General features: G+C 44.5%; 1 protein-coding gene across 1 annotated transcript in view; it reads right to left on the reverse strand.

The window, feature by feature from the left end:
• The window catches only part of LOC306978542 (glutamate receptor ionotropic, delta-1-like), a 712,475-nt gene that overhangs the window by 79,962 nt on the left and 614,162 nt on the right, over positions 1-18,351 (reverse strand). Inside the window, exons 5-7 of the mRNA XM_079577146.1 lie at positions 10,164-10,337; positions 8,168-8,329; positions 4,971-5,090 (exon numbers count right to left, since the gene is read on the reverse strand). Of these exons, the coding sequence (XP_079433272.1) occupies positions 4,971-5,090; positions 8,168-8,329; positions 10,164-10,337 (456 nt within the window). The remainder of the gene's footprint in view (positions 1-4,970; positions 5,091-8,167; positions 8,330-10,163; positions 10,338-18,351) is intronic.

Raw genomic sequence — 18,351 nt, forward strand, 5'->3', positions numbered from 1 at the left:
TAAACCAGGAGTAAACCAAGGCTAAACCAGGAGTAAACCAAGGCTAAATCAGGAGTAAACCAGGGCTAAACCAGGAGTAAACCAGGGCTAAACCAGGAGTAAACCAGGACTAAACCAGGAGTAAACCAAGGCTAAACCAAGGCTAAACCAGGGCTAAACCAGGAGTAAACCAGGAGTAAACCAAGGCTATACCAGGGCTAAACCAGGAGTAAACCAGGGCTAAACCAGGAGTAAACCAGGGCTAAACCAGGAGTAAACCAGGAGTAAACCAAGGCTATACCAGGGCTAAACCAGGAGTAAACCAAGGCTATACCAGGAGTAAACCAGGGCTAAACCAGGAGTAAACCAAGGCTAAACCAGGAGTAAACCAGGGCTAAACCAGGAGTAAACCAGGAGTAAACCAGGGCTAAACCAGGAGTAAACCAGGGCTAAACCAGGAGTAAACCAGGAGTAAACCAAGGCTAAACCAGGAGTAAACCAGGGCTAAACCAGGAGTAAACCAGGAGTAAACCAAGGCTAAACCAGGAGTAAACCAAGGCTAAACCAGGAGTAAACCAGGGCTAAACCAGGAGTAAACCAGGGCTAAACCAGGAGTAAACCAGGAGTAAACCAAGGCTATACCAGGGCTAAACCAGGAGTAAACCAGGGCTAAACCAGGAGTAAACCAGGGCTAAACCAGGAGTAAACCAGGGCTAAACCAGGGCTAAACCAGGAGTAAAACAAGGCTAAACCAAGGCTAAACCAGGAGTAAACCAAGGCTAAACCAAGGCTAAACCAGGAGTAAACCAGGACCGAGCCACGAGTGAAGCAGGAGAGAAATGTGCAGAGAGCGGACGGAGAAATGCAAGGACGAAAGCAGGGCTGAGGCGCGAGGGAACAGGGAGTAAACCAAGGCTAAACCAGGAGTGAACCAGGAGTAAACCAAGGCTATACCAGGAGTAAACCAAGGCTAAACCAAGGCTAAACCAAGGCTAAACCAAGGCTAAACCAGGAGTAAACCAAGGCTATACCAGGGCTAAACCAGGAGTAAACCAAGGCTAAACCAAGGCTAAACCAAGGCTAAACCAAGGCTAAACCAAGGCTAAACCAGGAGTAAACCAAGGCTATACCAGGGCTAAACCAGGAGTAAACCAAGGCTAAACCAAGGCTAAACCAAGGCTAAACCAAGGCTAAACCAAGGCTAAACCAGGAGTAAACCAAGGCTATACCAGGGCTAAACCAGGAGTAAACCAAGGCTATACCAGGGCTAAACCAGGAGTAAACCAAGGCTAAACCAGGAGTAAACCAAGGCTATACCAGGGCTAAACCAGGAGTAAACCAAGGCTATACCAGGGCTAAACCAGGAGTAAACCAAGGCTAAACCAGGAGTAAACCAAGGCTAAACCAGGACTAAACCAGGAGTAAACCAGGGCTAGACCAGGAGTAAACCAGGGCTAAACCAGGAGTAAACCAGGAGTGAACCAGGAGAGAAATGTGCAGAGAGCGGACGGAGAAATGCAAGGACGAAAGCAGGGCTGAGGCGCGAGGGAACAGGGAGTAAACCAGGGCTAAACCAGGGGTAAACCAGGGCTAAACCAGGGCTAAACCAGGAGTAAACCAGGGCTAAACCAGGGCTAAACCAGGGCTAAACCAGGAGTAAACCAAGGCTAAACCAGGAGTAAACCAAGGCTAAATCAGGAGTAAACCAGGGCTAAACCAGGAGTAAACCAGGGCTAAACCAGGAGTAAACCAGGACTAAACCAGGAGTAAACCAAGGCTAAACCAAGGCTAAACCAGGGCTAAACCAGGAGTAAACCAGGAGTAAACCAAGGCTATACCAGGGCTAAACCAGGAGTAAACCAGGGCTAAACCAGGAGTAAACCAGGGCTAAACCAGGAGTAAACCAGGAGTAAACCAAGGCTATACCAGGGCTAAACCAGGAGTAAACCAAGGCTATACCAGGAGTAAACCAGGGCTAAACCAGGAGTAAACCAAGGCTAAACCAGGAGTAAACCAGGGCTAAACCAGGAGTAAACCAGGAGTAAACCAGGGCTAAACCAGGAGTAAACCAGGGCTAAACCAGGAGTAAACCAGGAGTAAACCAAGGCTAAACCAGGAGTAAACCAGGGCTAAACCAGGAGTAAACCAGGAGTAAACCAAGGCTAAACCAGGAGTAAACCAAGGCTAAACCAGGAGTAAACCAGGGCTAAACCAGGAGTAAACCAGGGCTAAACCAGGAGTAAACCAGGAGTAAACCAAGGCTATACCAGGGCTAAACCAGGAGTAAACCAGGGCTAAACCAGGAGTAAACCAGGGCTAAACCAGGAGTAAACCAGGGCTAAACCAGGGCTAAACCAGGAGTAAACCAGGAGTAAACCAAGGCTAAACCAGGAGTAAACCAGGGCTAAACCAGGAGTAAACCAGGGCTAAACCAGGAGTAAACCAGGAGTAAACCAAGGCTATACCAGGAGTAAACCAGGGCTAAACCAGGGCTAAACCAGGGCTAAACCAGGGCTAAACCAGGAGTAAACCAGGGCTAAACCAGGGCTAAACCAGGGCTAAACCAGGGCTAAACCAGGAGTAAACCAGGAGTAAACCAGGGCTTCCACTAAACCTCTAACCCTACCCAGTCCGTGTCATCTAGTCAATCAATCAATCGTTTTGTATTCAGCTGCCTTGCCTAATGGCAAGCTACGCCTCTGGGGAGAAAAAAGAAACCTCAGGGAGGATCACAGAAGGAGAGGTCCACTCCCAGAGACCGAGAGCCCATGGAGTCCCTCAGCCTCTCTGTAAGAGTTACTTATGAGACTAAAACTGTGACTAAAAGACAGATATTTCAGTCAGTGTTTTCCCGCTCCCGTGTTATAAGAAAAGGTTCCAACACGTGACCAGGTGGACCGTGTCTATCCATATATATGTTTTTTAATGTTTAGTGTCTGTACTTAGCTCAATACAGTATCAGCGTATTATATTAGTGACCAATCATCACCGACGCCTCCTCCGCTCCTCATTGTTCCAAATCCACGGATGAGTTTCGCACAAAAGACCTCGTTATGTTTTCACATTTCCATAACGTAATAATCCCCGTGATCGCCGGCCTTTTTCTCCTCTCTGCTCCCGCCGCTCGGAAAAATAAATGTTTGCTTTCGAAAGAGCAGCCTTTGTTCCCGACACAAAAAAAAACTTGGGCGGCTGATGGTTTTTCAGAATAAAAGCGGTGACGGCGCTTTTCAGAATTAAAACGAAATTATGTAAACGGGGTTAGCAGGGGGGCGAGTGTGGAGCGAGTGTGGCCTTCGGAGCGAGGACACAAGGCTTTTCTTCATGCTCATAATCAAATACGTAATAATGGCTGACATAATGAGTGGATCTGGGTCTATAGTGTGAGGAGAGTGGACACTGAAGGACTAAACCTGAGCTTTTCAATGACCTTTTTACTGGGCCATTTTAAGCTTTACTGTTCTTTTAAGACCTTTGAGATCCAGAATTTGAGCTCTCTGCTCAAATGTCTTGCACAATTTAAACCACGGCTCGGTGCAAATTCCCTGCAACTGAATTCAGACCAAACTGAGCAGCTGGAGATCACGCCATTCCAGGATTCACTAGTACTAGTCACAGAGATGTGTCAGAGACGTCCTCTGGAGATAAGGGGAATCTACTGGCAGTCTTGGGAAAACTAACAGGTTCAATTTCAGCGGAGACTCCCAGAGGTCTACACGGTCTCAAGCAGCTGTGGCAATGTGTGGAACTCTACTCCTCAACCTGTGTGGTGTTTCTGTGACGTCCCTGCAATGTCTCCAAGACCTGTCGGACACCAAGGAGATCTCAAACAGTCATATGGAGTTTTTTTTAAGATCTCCTTGGTGTCATTGCAGGGACGTCACAGAAACACCACACATTGCCACAGCTGCTTGAGACCGTGTAGACCTCTGGAGTAGACCTCTCGGAGACAATGAGGAGACCACATGCAGACTTTTCAAGTCTCTGTACAGTCTGTGCTGAAATGAAACCTGTTCGTTTTCACGGAGACAACTTGGAGACTCAAGTCCCCAACTAGTCTCCAACTAGTCTCAAGGCAGGTGAGAGAGGCCCTTAAAGCAAGCCTTGGCGTGATCTTTAACAAAGAACTGCTGACAAGAACTGTTTTTATCAGCTGAGGAAAATCTCTAAACTCAGAGCAATCATCTCTTAAGTTTTGCACCAGGGGTGTTCCACAGGGCCCAATTCTTGGGCCCAAAATAAAACACAAGCTTCAACTGGTAATTCCCTTAAATTTAACCCTTGTGTGGCCTTCACAGGTCATTTTGACCCGCTGTTACGTTCCGGGCAGTTGGATGCAAGGTGACACAAGGGGGCGCCCTTCCAACCTTCTCAGTGTAAATGTGAGTTGACTTTCTTCAGAGTGAGACTTTAGGTCAGACACCATGAGTGACAGTAACATGAGGCTAAATACAGTGAGCTCTTTGTTTGCAGTAAAAAGGCTGAGGCCTCATTGCTCTTCAGACACAGACTGAGAAGTGAAGAAGGAAGTCATGGAGCTTCTGCTTTAGACAGAACTTCAGACTTCTGCTGCATAAGAGTCATATCATATTCTGAAACTCAAATATTTAGTAAAAACATAACATATGGACAATTATTATTACAATTACAAAAAGAAAAACATATTTGAAAATCCTGTATCTACTCAAAACATGTGTTTTATTTACTCTCATTCTAAAAAAATCCAAATGCCCGGGACATAACAGCGGGTCAAAATGACCAGCGAAGGCAACACGATAAGAGCGTCTCTAACAACTACAGTTTTGCAAATGTATTTAAGCTCAGTCCAGTTTTCCGTTACCTGGTCGCAGGCGTGAATACAATTAAATACAGTTACTGCTCAAATAAAATGAGGCCTAAAGTTAACATTTTAATGATATTCCAGCGTTTTCAGTCTTTATCAAACATGTCGCGTGTTCCCTCACTTTGAGAAGAACGGGTCCCACACTCACCCTCTTGATGTCTTTCCCGAAGGTCTCGCTGAAGCTGGAGCCGAGGATCTCGAAGTGGACGTGGGAGTTGGAGCCGCTGTCTTTGAAGTCCATGAGCCCCGTCAGACCGGAGATGTTCCCCTGAGGAAGAGAGACCGGGTCAGGCCCACTTCAGTCCCGGTTCCAGTTTCATTTCTTAAGATGTGCAAACACCACATCGAACAGAGGAAAGTGGGAGTTGTTGAGAGCAGAGCCGGTTCTTTCTGTACGCAGACGATGGACGTTGTGTTAAAGGGGCTAGATGCAAGTTAGCCGTTTTATACTCACTACTGCCACCTCAGGTCATATGTGTAACTGCAGCTTCTATATTAAGCTCGTGCATGACGGCACTTCAGACCCGAATTAACACCTTTCTGAGTGACAGTGCAGAATTTTAGAGGCAGTTGTGGTGAACAGTTCTGAGCACATTCTACACATTAGGACATGGAGGAACATGTAGGGGGAGGAAAATACATCATTTTGACATTTTTAAATTTTGTATAGTCCCTTTAAGGCAGGGGTTAAGAGGTTCAGAAATAGTGTCTGACTGTGGCAAATGGTTAGAGGCTCTGAACTGAACTGAGGTCATAATGTTCCACTTCTGCCCTGCTGCACAGTATAACTGTTTTCTCCTCTAAATGTGTTTGCTCTTCGTCGATTAGCCTTGGAATGCCGCACTGTAGGGCCCCAGAAAGGCGAGCACCACATGCTTTTTTTATTTATTTCAACTTAAACTTAAGATTTACAGTCTCTTTTATGGACAATTTACTGTAACGTAATTATACTGCAGCTTTATACGTCTTAGATATAAGCTGTATAAGCACCACGGCTTTGCTCTGAGTCGGAGACCAACTCGCAAACACAGCATTATTTCCAGGGTGTTATATTTGATGCCAGTGGGAATATCATTTTATGCTTTTTAACCTCTTACCACCAGCCTAAACCAAATGCATTCTGTCCTCTTTTGGCTGTGTAACACCTCATTTGAAAGCTAAGACCCACAAAACTGATCTTTTTCCTCGTGTTGTTGCTGTGTTGTGCCACCTTTTATATGTTTTTTTTTTTTTTTTTTTTTTCATTTTTGTCACATGAGTTTTTGTGACATTTTTGTTGAATTTTTGTCACTTTTTGGTCTCATTTTTGTCTCATTTTTGTTTAATTTTTGTCACATTTTTGTTTAATTTTTGTCACTTTTTGGTCTCATTTTTGTCTCATTTTTGTCTCATTTTTGTCTCATTTTTGTCACATTTTGTCTCATTTTTGTCTCATTTTTGTCACATTTTTGTTGAATTTTTGTTGAATTTTTGTCACTTTTTGGTTGAATTTTTGTCACTTTTTGGTTGAATTTTTGTCACATTTTTGTTGAGTTTTTGTCACATTTTTATTGAATTTTTGTCACTTTTTGGTTGAATTTTTGTTACATATTTGTCTTATTTTTGTCACATTTTGTCTCATTTTTGTTTCATTTTTGTCACATTTTTGTCACATTTTTGTTGAATTTTTGTCACTTTTTGGTTGATTTTTTGTTGAATTTTTGTCACTCTTTGGTTGAATTTTTGTCACATTTTTGTCAAATGTTTGTTGAATTTTTGTTGAATTTTTGTCACATTTTTGTCACTTTTTGGTTGAATTTTTGTCACATTTTTGTTGATTTTTTGTCACATTTTTGTCACATTTTTGTTGAATTTTTGTCACATTTTTGTCACATTTTTGTCGCGTTTACATCCTTGTTTTCTTCTCATTTTTTGTGGCTATATTGGTGCTTTTTTCCGACGAAGCATTTTGATTAGGGTAAAGCCAAACTGGAGAAAATAGGATCCGTTCAAGTGGGAGTTAAGAGGTTAAAAACTTTTAGGGCCTTAATATTGGCACAGTTTGGCTTGTTTTTAAAAGCTGTGGAGAAACACTGCTGGTCTGAACCTTTTGTCTTCATTCAGTTTAGTTTCTGTTCTCTGACCTTTTCCGCCTGACGGCCGCAGTTTACTCGGTGACGTGTGTCTTTTGTCTCACTTTGTCTCCGGAATAAACTCTGTAAAGTCTAAAACCCGCCTCGGAGCGCGGCCTTTAAAAGAGCGACCAGCCCGGAGCCGGACCATCCATCACGTCGGGGGAGCTGTGGACACGGTCGTTCCTGGTCTGTGGACGCGGAGTCGTTTCCTGTTGGATGTGTGTGAGTTTGTGTTGGAAACAGCGGCAAAACGAGGCTCATGAGACGCAGAACTCGTCTATTACGACAAAATACCGAAAGCCGACGCTGTTGCAGATCGAGAAACTGCCCACGATCGCCTCCAGCTGAGAAGAAGAGTAGAATATGACGAACAGCTGAAGAAATAACTAAAGGCTTGTTAACCTCTTAACTCCCACCTGAACTGAGAGGATCTTTTTCCTCACGTCATCAGATTTTTTTTGTTGGGTGTTCAACTCATTTTTGTAAGTTTTTTGTCATTTTTTATCACATTTTTGTAATTTTTTGTCACATTTTTGTCACATTTTTGTCATTTTTTCGTCATTTTTTTGTCCATTTCTTGCAACATTTTTGTGACATTTTTTATCACATTTTTGTCATTCTTATCAAATTTTTGTCATATTTTTTGTAATTGTTTTGTCACATTTTTGTCATTTTTTCGTAGATTTTTTTGTCAATTTCTTGTGACATTTTTGTGACATTTTTGCCACTTTTTCGTCACTCTTTTGTCAATGTTTTCTCACTTTTTTGTCCCATTTCCATCATTGTTTTCGTCTCATTTTGTCCATTTTTCCAGAAGCTTTTGGATTGGGGTAAAGCCAAACTGGAGAAAATGTGCTCGGTTCAGGTGGGAGTTAAGGGGTTAAGCTAGCACTGCTTCTAATGACAGTTTTGGAAGAACTACTCTTTCATTCTTTCATTACAGAAACAGGAGCAAAGAGTTCAGTTTATTAAAAGTATCCTCTTTCAAATGTAAAGTAAAAGTCCTCGCGGTGTTTTTGTCAAATAATTGCTCTGTGACCAAACACCAAGGCACTCGTCCTCATCAAGCGGTTGGTCGATGGTTTTGGTGATTATTAGCCTGTTTTTCCTCTTTGAAGATGTTACTTTAGACACAAATGATCATCTAAAAGTGTCCTCTGAGCTAAATGCTAACTCATATCCCAGTTAATACTTTCTGTTGGTCGGATCCACTAACCCCTCCCCCCTTTACCTTCTGGATGGTCTCCAGCATGGACCAGCCTCCGTTCCAGGGCTTGGTGGATTTCTTGATGCAGTTGAGGCTGGCCATGCTGTGCCACTTCCGGTCCTCCAGTTTACGGTAGAAGGCGTTGGCCAACATCAGCACGCTGTCGTACAGGTACAGGTTGGACACCTGCGGAGGAGACGAGGGGGGGAGGAGAGTGAAGGCGGGACCTACAGGTGAGGACACACAGTTATTCATGTACATTCACTTACAGTAGTTGTAATGACAAAGCAACGACAAAATCACATAATAAGATTTGGCAGCTCATTTCAAGTCTAGAGCTGGCTGTTTCTTGGGACGTGTGAATCAGAGACTTGTTTGATTGAATCTTTAATTGATTAAACTTTATGGATTGAGTAATATTGTAAGACTGTAGCCAACATCCATCCATCCATCCATCCATCCATCCATCTTCTTCCGCTTTATCCGGGGCCGAGTCGAGGGGGCAGCAGTCTCAGCAGAGATGCCCAGGCTTCCCGATCCACGCACACCTCCTCCCGCTGTGCTGGGGGGACCCTGAGGCGACACCAGGACAGCTCGGAGACATAGTCCCTCCAGCATGTCTTGGGTCTTCCATGAGGCCTCTTTCCACTAGGACATGCCTGGAACACCTCCCGAGGGAGCCCACCAGGAGGCATCTGGAACAGATGCAGCGACTCTACTCCGAGCTCCTCCCGGGTACCTGAGCCCCTCACCCGATCTTGAAGGGTGCGCCCAGCCACCCTGCGAAGGAAACTCATTTCAGCCTCTTGTATCCGCGATCTCGTCCTTGCGGTCATTACCCAAATCTCATGACCATAGGTGAGGGCGGGAACGTAGATCGATCGGTAAATCGAGAGCTTTGCCCCGACTCAGCTCCCTCTTCACCACGACAGGCCGATCACTGCTGATCTGCCCGTCGATCTCACGCTCCATCCCTCACTGAGAACAAGACCCCGAGATACTTGAACTCCTCCACTTGAGGCGAGGACTCCCCACCGACCTGAAGAAGGGAAGCACCTTTTTCCGATGGAGAACCATGGCCTCGGATTCGGAGGCTACAAACCGCCCCACAGCGACAACACATATTTGAGTGATTTATGAATGACTTGTGTACACTTGAATTTGCTTAATTAGTTTCAATCTCGCCAGTTCATTATGTAAGGGATAATGAACTGGGCGAAACAAGACCGGTTCGCCCTGTCGGTGCTTATTTTCCCGATAATGACCAGCGTTCTATACATTATCCCGCTTATTATACGGCCATTTGCCAACTGAACACACACAACATAAACTCCGTACACTTTTATGAAGGTCGAAAGGTTTATTTAATGACTTCCGTGACAAATAGTTCCCAAAAGTTTGCGCGTTGCTCGGCAACGTTTTGCTAGGCTAGAGGCAGCAAGGCTAGTAGCTAGCCTAGCTACTTAGTTGAAGGCGCAGTTGGAAGAATGGTGGTGAATCTATGGGTAAGTTGAAAATCAGACTCACACTAACTTCACGAGCGATTCCCCCAACTTCTCTCTCAGTGACGGGGACAGAGACAGTGTCGCTGCTACGTACGTGCGGAGTGATATGAAAGCACGAACTCCGTTGCCATTGGCAGCGTCATTATTTTTCTCAGAGGTCCTTTATCAGAAAATAATGACCGGTAGAACGTTGGGAAATCCCATTCAAATCAACGGAGCTTCTACTTACGTTGTGAAGAGCCGTATAATAAGAATATTTATTGGTCTTGTTCATCTCAGACCAGGTGCTCTTTTATGGGTGATTTGATGGCGAGCTCGTGAACAGCCACACAGTCGTTACATCGATGTTCAGTGGGTTTGGTGAGAGGCTGAAAATGAACACTTCTAATTTACCCGGTGGTCTCGCGGTTCCTGATCTTCTGACTGTGATTCATCGGGCTAACTCCACATGTTACTTACCTCCACAGTAATAACTCATTAATGTAATAACTGTAATCCCTGTTGCATGATGGTACCTGTAGGTTCTGCAGGTAGCCCTCCTGAGGGTCGCACAGCAGGGACGAGATGCGGTGGCTCTGTCGGACGCAGCGGCTCGAGGCGTCTCTCCACTGGGGAAAGATCTGCCGGATCACAGTCATCCTGCCCAGGGCCGAGTGAGTGAGCTCCATGATCTCCCCGTCACTGATCTCCTGCAAAAGCATCATCCGGTCAGTCACGGGTTACTCATGTTAATATCTTAGACCTTCATGTTTGTCAGACACGGAATGAAGCGGAAAAACAAACTCAGGTTATCAGCATCGAAGGGTTTCAATGACTCAAATCTATGCATTTAGAATTTCTACAAAAAATGTGGAGATAGGTGATGTGGAAATCACCAATGTTGCCATCTTATTTCAATGTTTTTCAAATTGTTTGGATCATTTTGAATTCAGCCTTAGAAATGAAGTATATTGAGAGAATGAAAAGGCTTTTGGGGTCCGGACGAAAGCCTCTGGAGGTCCGGATCTGGACCCGGGACCTCCAGTTGGGGACCCCTGCTTTAGAATCTGCTTCAGGGAAACTCAGGCACACTTTTGTCTGCTGCAGCTGAACCTGATATCAGAGGCTCATCGATCACCAGAGACAGAAGAGGTTAGGTCAGTAATCAAACGGTGGAAAAAGGACAAAGTAAGATCAAAACATGGAGGAGAACGTGCTTCGGACCAGGATTTTTGGATGTTTTATTCATTTATAGCAGGGGTCTTCAACTCATTTGGAGCGGGGGCCAAAAATGCAAACCCAGTGTTGGTCGAGGGCCGCAACAGATTTAACCTTTTTCTATTAAGCCAATTATGATTTAGCAACTTTTGATTGTTTGCTATAATATATCTTAAAATAAACTGTACATCACCTATCTGCACATTTTAAGCTAAGACTCAGACAGTGTTTTTGTAAATTAATCTCATTTTGGTTCAGGGCACCAGTGAATGATCTTTCAGTCAGGTCTGTCTTAGAAAGAAATGCAAAATGTACTACAGATGTCATTTTAATGTAGCGTAGAAAGGCCCAACCAAGGACTGGAGTTAAAAATCAGCGACAAACTTGTTTTGTACTGTGTTAATTTACAATTACCCTGTCACATAAATATAATGAATGTGTAAATGCCATTATACAGACTGAGCTGATCTCAGGATACACCAATGTGGAATCACTGACCTCAGACCTTTTTCTTACCTACAGTTAAATAATTGATGGGTCTTATATTATTTACTGTCAATGTTGCTGTAGTTATTTGCAGTATTTTTTATGCATTTCCATATTCTCTATTGTTAATTTAACTATGGATCATGTGGTCACACATTAATAAAGATGAAATGATTTAACATGATGGGCTTCTTGTGAGCACACAATGTTGCTCTGAGAGAGAGTTGGAGAGAAAAGGCTCCTCACTTTACTGTTGTGACGCTTTTAAACAATAATTACGATGTGTTCGCTTTGTAATCTCATAAAGGTAAAGATGGTAAAGGTGCTTTTTGCTGTAACTTTTCATACACATGTTAATTGAACACCTAAAGTTTCCCCCTCACGTTCTGACGTCTCCACCTGTTTCAGAAGCTCCTCTCTCTCAGTCGCTTGCTTTTAGTCCGTGTCTTTGTTGAAAAAAGTTGATAATTCGTCTGCAGAAGCGCCGCATCTCCTTCCTCTGTCTGATGTTGTCATTCTCACGTCTGCACGGTCCGCTATGCTACTCTGTGGAGTGAAGAGCGGCATTGGCGCTAACACGGTGCCTCATGGGAAATGTAGTTCTATGCAAACCCAGTGTTGTTCGGGGGCCGCAGATTTAACCTTTTTTATTAAGCTTGTTTGTTTGTTTGTTTGTTTGTTTGTTTGTGTAGCTTATTTGAGCAATTAATATTTTCTCTTTCTCCATAGTTTCACAATCATACAGTCAATGGAAGCTCAAAGGGAGTCGACTGAAGCAAAAGCTTACACTACAAAAAGTCAATATCAAGCATTGGCTTAAATGACTTGAATTGAGGAAATGTATCTTGTTTTGAGCGGTTTTCACTCATTTAGACACTTTTCCTGATCGGACCAAGTTCACGTTGCTTGTTTGAGGACATTAAAGACCAGTTCTAGGGTAAATCTCGCTTGAAATAAGAAAGTAAAATTGCCAATGAGATAAGACCAATTTTCTTACCCCATTGGCAAAGAAAATGACCTGAAATAAGGACAAAATGTATCGAAACGAGACAGAAACATCTCAGAACAAGTGAAATAATCCAGGACAAATGCCCAACAACTTCTTAACTAGTCAAAACAACTAAAATTTGGATTATTATGCTCAAATTGAGATGTTTATACTGATCTAGTTAAATACTTTTTGCAGTGTAGTGCCGACCCCTTGTTCATGTACATTACATTTGCAATTCATGAAGCTACAGTTATTCATTTCTTTCACATTTACATTAAATAAACAAAGTACAATCCTTTCTGAGTATTCTATACTAGTTTCAGTACACAAATATATACCTATATGTATTTGTGAGTTAAGTTTTATCCTACTGTTGCTACAATTGTCAACATACAATCAACAGACTTTTGCAGCACTGGCAAACAAGGAGGTTTGACCATTTCATATCATTAACACAGTATGCTAATACAAAATAGTAATACATGTAATTGGTAGTTATTGTTATTTATCAAACAACAATTGTCATTCTTGTCATTATCAGTGAATGTCCGATTTCATATTATAGTCATGTTGGACTTTATAATCTGCCATCTTGCCACTTCCTTATTGTCATTACTATCCACTATTTGTTATTGATATTAGATCAAAGACATGTCCAATTTGTACACCCTATCTAGTGAGGTGCGTTAAAAAGCCAGAGTGTGTAGTGGCCTGTTGAGAGTGGGTGTAAGCCCCCAATTATGATTGTGGCTGTTCAATGCAATTTACTGGCGGGCCGCATATAATATAAATAAGAAATCATCTTGCGGGCCACAACAAATACCTCGCGGGCCGCATTTGGCCCCCGGGCCGCATGTCTGAGACGCCTGATTTATAGCATAACAGAGGAAGCAACTGTGATGTTCTTCAGTGACATTAAAGGCCTTTATTTTAGCACAATTTCTTTAATGACTCAATTGGGAAACAATGGAGGATAGTTAATAGTTCTCTATATTGATTGAGAAAGTGGGACAGGGGAGTAAATGCTGCTTTGTGACCATCTCTGTGAGAAACAAAGACATCATTGTATTTGCTTGTAAAGAAAGCCGAGTCCTTTACCTCGAGTTTGTTCTGTTCTAATATTAGCCTGTGTTTGATAAAAGCGAGTTGTTGTGCAAAGCGCTCGTGTTGCGGCTGAGTCGGGTCTGAAGAGCTCCGGGAACGCTCTGATGCAGGTCCCGCGTGCGCTTGTTTTCGATGTACGGCGGAATGAGGCCAATTTCTCACTCAAACCAGGAGCGGGGAGTGCTTTTATGCAGATCTGGTTAGTGCCGGATCCAGAGCAATCCGAGCCGGGCGACATCCGAGTCTGAAGCGGCTGCAAATGGAGAGTCTTGTCGTTATAATACAGGGCGCACTAAAACTGAGGGAGCAAACGCTTTGAAATGAGGTCGCGGTGCAGGGTTTGGCTGTTTACAAACGGAGCACTGAGTCTGGGTGCACTCAGATCGTAATGCAATCGCGGAATTAGGTCCACAGAGGAATGGAAGTCGGCGGAAGTCAGACTAATAGTCACATAAAAGTCTGGTTCATTGTCTAATTTCACCGGATCTTTGTGGAGAGAATTAAAACTATACATTTTTTAAAACTTTATTAACACATTGAGTGTTTGGCTGCTGTTGAGTGGACACATGCTGTGGCTCGTTTGAAAGCTGAGACTCTAAGCTCTCCGTGGGTGGAAACTGTTTATTTTTTCGTGACTTGGTTCCTGAGAAATCGAAGCTAAACCGAGGCTAGTTTTGATCAATTGTTTTTTCTAGAAACGGAGATAACATGGGGTTTATGAAACACTATCCTTTCTGATTAACTCCTCTCTCCTCTTCTCTCCTTCTCTCCTCCTCTCTCCTCCTCTCTCTTCTCTTCCTCTCTCCCCCTCTTCTCTCCTTTCTCCTCCTCTCTCCTCCTCTCTCCTCTTCTGTCCTCCTCTCTCCTCTTCTCTCCTCTTCTCTCCTCTCTCCTCCTCTCTCCTACTCTCTCCTACTCTCTCCTCTTCTCTCCTCTTCTCTCCTCCTCTCTCCTCCTCTCTCCTCCTCTCTCCTCTTCTCTCCTCTTCTGTCCTTCTCTATCCTCCTCTTCCCTCCTCTCTCCTCCTCTTCTCTTCTCTCCTCTTCTCTCCTCTCTCCTCTTCTCTCCTCTCCCCTTTCCTCTCTCCTCTTCTCTCCTCTTCTCTCCTCTTCTCTCCTCTTCTCTCCTCCTCTCTCCTCCTCTCTCCTCTTCTCTCCTCCTCTCTCCTCCTCTCTCCTCTTCTCTCCTCTTCTGTCCTTCTCTCTCCTCCTCTTTCCTCCTCTCTCCTCCTCTCCTCCTCTTCTCTCCTCTTCTCTCCTCTTCTCTCCTCTTCTGTCCTTCTCTCTCCTCCTCTTTCCTCCTCTCCTCCTCTTCTCTCCTCTTCTCTCCTCTTCTGTCCTTCTCTCTCCTCGTCTTTCCTCCTCTCTCCTCCTCTCCTCCTCTTCTCTCCTCATCTCTCCTCTTCTCTCCTCTTCTCCTCTCTCCTCCTCTCTCCTCTTCTCTCCTCTTCTGTCCTTCTCTCTCCTCCTCTTTCCTCCTCTCTCCTCCTCTCCTCCTCTTCTCTCCTCATCTCTCCTCTTCTCTCCTCTTCTCTCCTCCTCTCTCCTCCTCTCTCCCCTTCTCTCCTCTTCTGTCCTTCTCTCTCCTCCTCTTTCCTCCTCTCTCCTCCTCTCCTCCTCTTCTCTCCTCCTCTCTCCTCCTCTCTCCTCTTCTCTCCTCTTCTGTCCTTCTCTCTCCTCCTCTTTCCTCCTCTCCTCCTCTTCTCTCCTCTTCTCTCCTCCTCTCTCTTCTCTCCTCTTCTCTCCTCTTCTCTCCTCTTCTCTCCTCCTCTCTCCTCTCTCCTCTTCTCTCCTCTTCTGTCCTTCTCTCTCCTCCTCTTTCCTCCTCTCTCCTCCTCTCCTCCTCTTCTCTCCTCATCTCTCCTCTTCTCTCCTCTTCTCTCCTCCTCTCTCCTCCTCTCTCCTCTTCTCTCCTCTTCTGTCCTTCTCTCTCCTCCTCTTTCCTCCTCTCTCCTCCTCTCCTCCTCTTCTCTCCTCATCTCTCCTCTTCTCTCCTCTTCTCTCCTCCTCTCTCCTCCTCTCTCCTCTTCTCTCCTCTTCTGTCCTTCTCTCTCCTCCTCTTTCCTCCTCTCTCCTCCTCTCCTCCTCTTCTCTCCTCTTCTCTCCTCCTCTCTCCTCTTCTCTCCTCTTCTGTCCTTCTCTCTCCTCCTCTCTCCTCCTCTTCTCTCCTCATCTCTCCTCTTCTCTCCTCTTCTGTCCTTCTCTCTCCTCCTCTTTCCTCCTCTCTCCTCCTCTCCTCCTCTCTCCTCCTCTCTTCTCTTTCCTCTCTCCTCCTCTCTCCTCCTCTATCCTCCTCTTCTCTCCTCTCTCTCCTCTCTCTCCTCTTCTCTCCTCTCTCTCCTCTCTCTCCTCTTCTCTCCTCCTCTCTCCTCCTCTCTCCTCCTCTTCTCTCCTCTCTCTCCTCTTCTCTCCTACTCTCTCCTTTAAATACCTAAATATTTCTGTTTCAAGTCAATTTTCAACGACATTACGTTTTGAAACACCACATGTTCTCGATCTCTTTTCATGGCGTGTGCATTTAAACAGCCTGGTTCTCGGATTGAAGACTTTAACAGGATGTTTCTCAGCCAAGATCACTGTTCTGAGCACATTCATCAACACGAAGTGAAGTGAGCTACAGAACCGTAAGAGACAGAGACTTGACCTTTTCACCTCTGGAATCTACGTATTTCTCTCCTTCCATCGAGTAAAGAAAAACGGTCTGGGTTCTTATTGGTTAAATGCACCAAGAGCTACAAGATCTCACAGTGTTCTCCTACAAAGCACAAAGAAATGACGGTATAGTCTGTGTTTAGAACCACAAGACTGGCCTCAAAGAACTGTGGAAAATTGATGATTTTTAGCTAATGTTATATTTTATAATGCTATTGAATGTTTTTTTCATGAGTGTAATCTATGTGCTTTAAGTTTCAGTTAAAACCAATCTTTTCACGCACACATTGCCGTTACAATACCACATTTCTTGCTCTTGCATTCTTTTGCTCAAACCTGTGGAGACGTTCGGTGCCCTAATAACTCCATATAAGGCAACAGGAAGACACTTCTAGTGGAAAACTACTGAGAGAAAGGCTTGATGACCTTGGCCTGAGCTCCACTCATCTCCCATCTCTTCGTGAACGTCACATTTTTTCTGATATATATTTGTAAGAGCGCAGTTAGACGGTGTCGTTTCCTGGGACGTCCCGTTCGAGAACCGTGTATATTGTTCGGGACTTTAGCTTTCAGACAACCTGTGTTTAGAAATGGTAATTGTTATCAGGAATAAATCTTCTTTGATTAAAGCTACTGGATTCTGGTGGCTTCTCCTCGGACCTTGGGATCAACGAACACGCTTGGCGAGAACTTTTTGATTGAGTGTTTTGCTGTTGAGTGTCAACAATCTAGACCATTTTCATGATATTTGTAGCACCACAGTGTATTCTGTGTTATAGCTATGGACACATGCTGTGGCTTGTTTGAAAGCTGAGACTCTAAGCTCAACGTGGGTGAAAACTGTTTAATTCTTCGTGCCTCGGTTCCTGAGACATCGAAGCTAAACCGAGGCTAGTTTGGATCAATTTTTTTTCTAGAAAAAGAGATAACGTGGGGTTTATGAAACACTCTCCTTTCTGATTAACTCCTTCCTCCTCCTCTCTCCTCTTCTCTCCTCTCTTCTCTTCTGTCCTCCTCTCTCCTCTACTCTCCTCTCTCCTCCTCTCTCCTCTGCTCTCCTCTCTCCTCTTCTCTCCTCTCTCCTCCTCTCTCTTCTCTTCCTCTCTCCCCCTCTTCTCTCCTCTTCTCTCCTCTCTCCCCCTCTTCTCTCCTCTCTCCTCTTCTCTCCTCTCTCCTCTTCTCTCCTCTCTCTCCTCTTCTCTCCTACTTTCTCATCTTCTCTCCTCTCTCCCCCTCTTCTCTCCTCTCTCCTCTTCTCTCCTCTTCTCTCCTCTCTCTCCTCCTCTCTCCTCCTCTCTCCTCCTCTCTCCTCTCTCTCCTCTTCTCTCCTCTCTCCTCTTCTCTCCCCCTCTCTCCTCTCTCTCCTCTTCTCTCTCCTCTCCTGTCTCCTCTTCTCTCCTCTCTCCTCTTCTCTCCCCCTCTCTCCTCTTCTCTCCTCTCTCCTCTCCTCTCCTCTCCTCCTCTCTCCTCCTCTCTCTTCTCTCCTCCTCTCTCCTCTCTCTCCTCTTCTCTCCTCTCTCCTCTCCTCTCCTCTCCTCCTCTCTCCTCCTCTCTCTTCTCTCCTCCTCTCTCCTCTCTCTCCTCTTCTCTCTTCTCTCCTCTTCTCTCTCCTCTTCTCTCTCCTCCTCTCTCCTCTTCTCTCCTCCTCTCTCCTCTTCTCTCCTCTCCTCTTCTCTCCTCCTCCCCCTCTTCTCTCCTCCTCTCTCCGTTTCACTTTTTAATACTTTAATATTTTAAACTTAACTGTTTAAATGTGTTTAACATGATCTTATGGAGTCAGACCTTATGTACATTTAGACTTTTAATATGTTTTGTGAAATCGCCCACAGAACCCATTACTGTAACTTCTCATATCTCCAAATGTTTTCCATTCCTTAAACAGCAAAAACAGACGAATGAATTAGTGCAACACAAACGATCCGTCAAAACGCACCATAGGTTTAATTAATTTTCCTGCACGACATCGCTTGAACATCTCCGCAGCGCGAGGAGGCCGTAAACATCTCCGACTTTTCACATTTTCAAAAAAAACGTCCAATTAAAAGCTACAAAAGCGGCGTTTGACAAGCCTCAAAAAAACAAACAAACATTTGATTTAATTAGGGAGTTTTTTTTTCCTTTCCGCGTCTGTTTCCGCCGAGAGGGGGATGACACGGACGGATGTTTTCACCGGGGAGCGCCGGTAATTTGAGACTTTTCCAGCTCCGGGGGGAGAGGCTCGTTAAAAAAGTTTAGACAAAAGGCCCACGGACAGACGTAAAGAGTGAGGAGAGA

The sequence above is a fragment of the Gobius niger genome (genome assembly GCF_951799975.1).
Source record: "Gobius niger genome assembly, chromosome: 19".
NCBI lineage: Eukaryota > Metazoa > Chordata > Actinopteri > Gobiiformes > Gobiidae > Gobius > Gobius niger.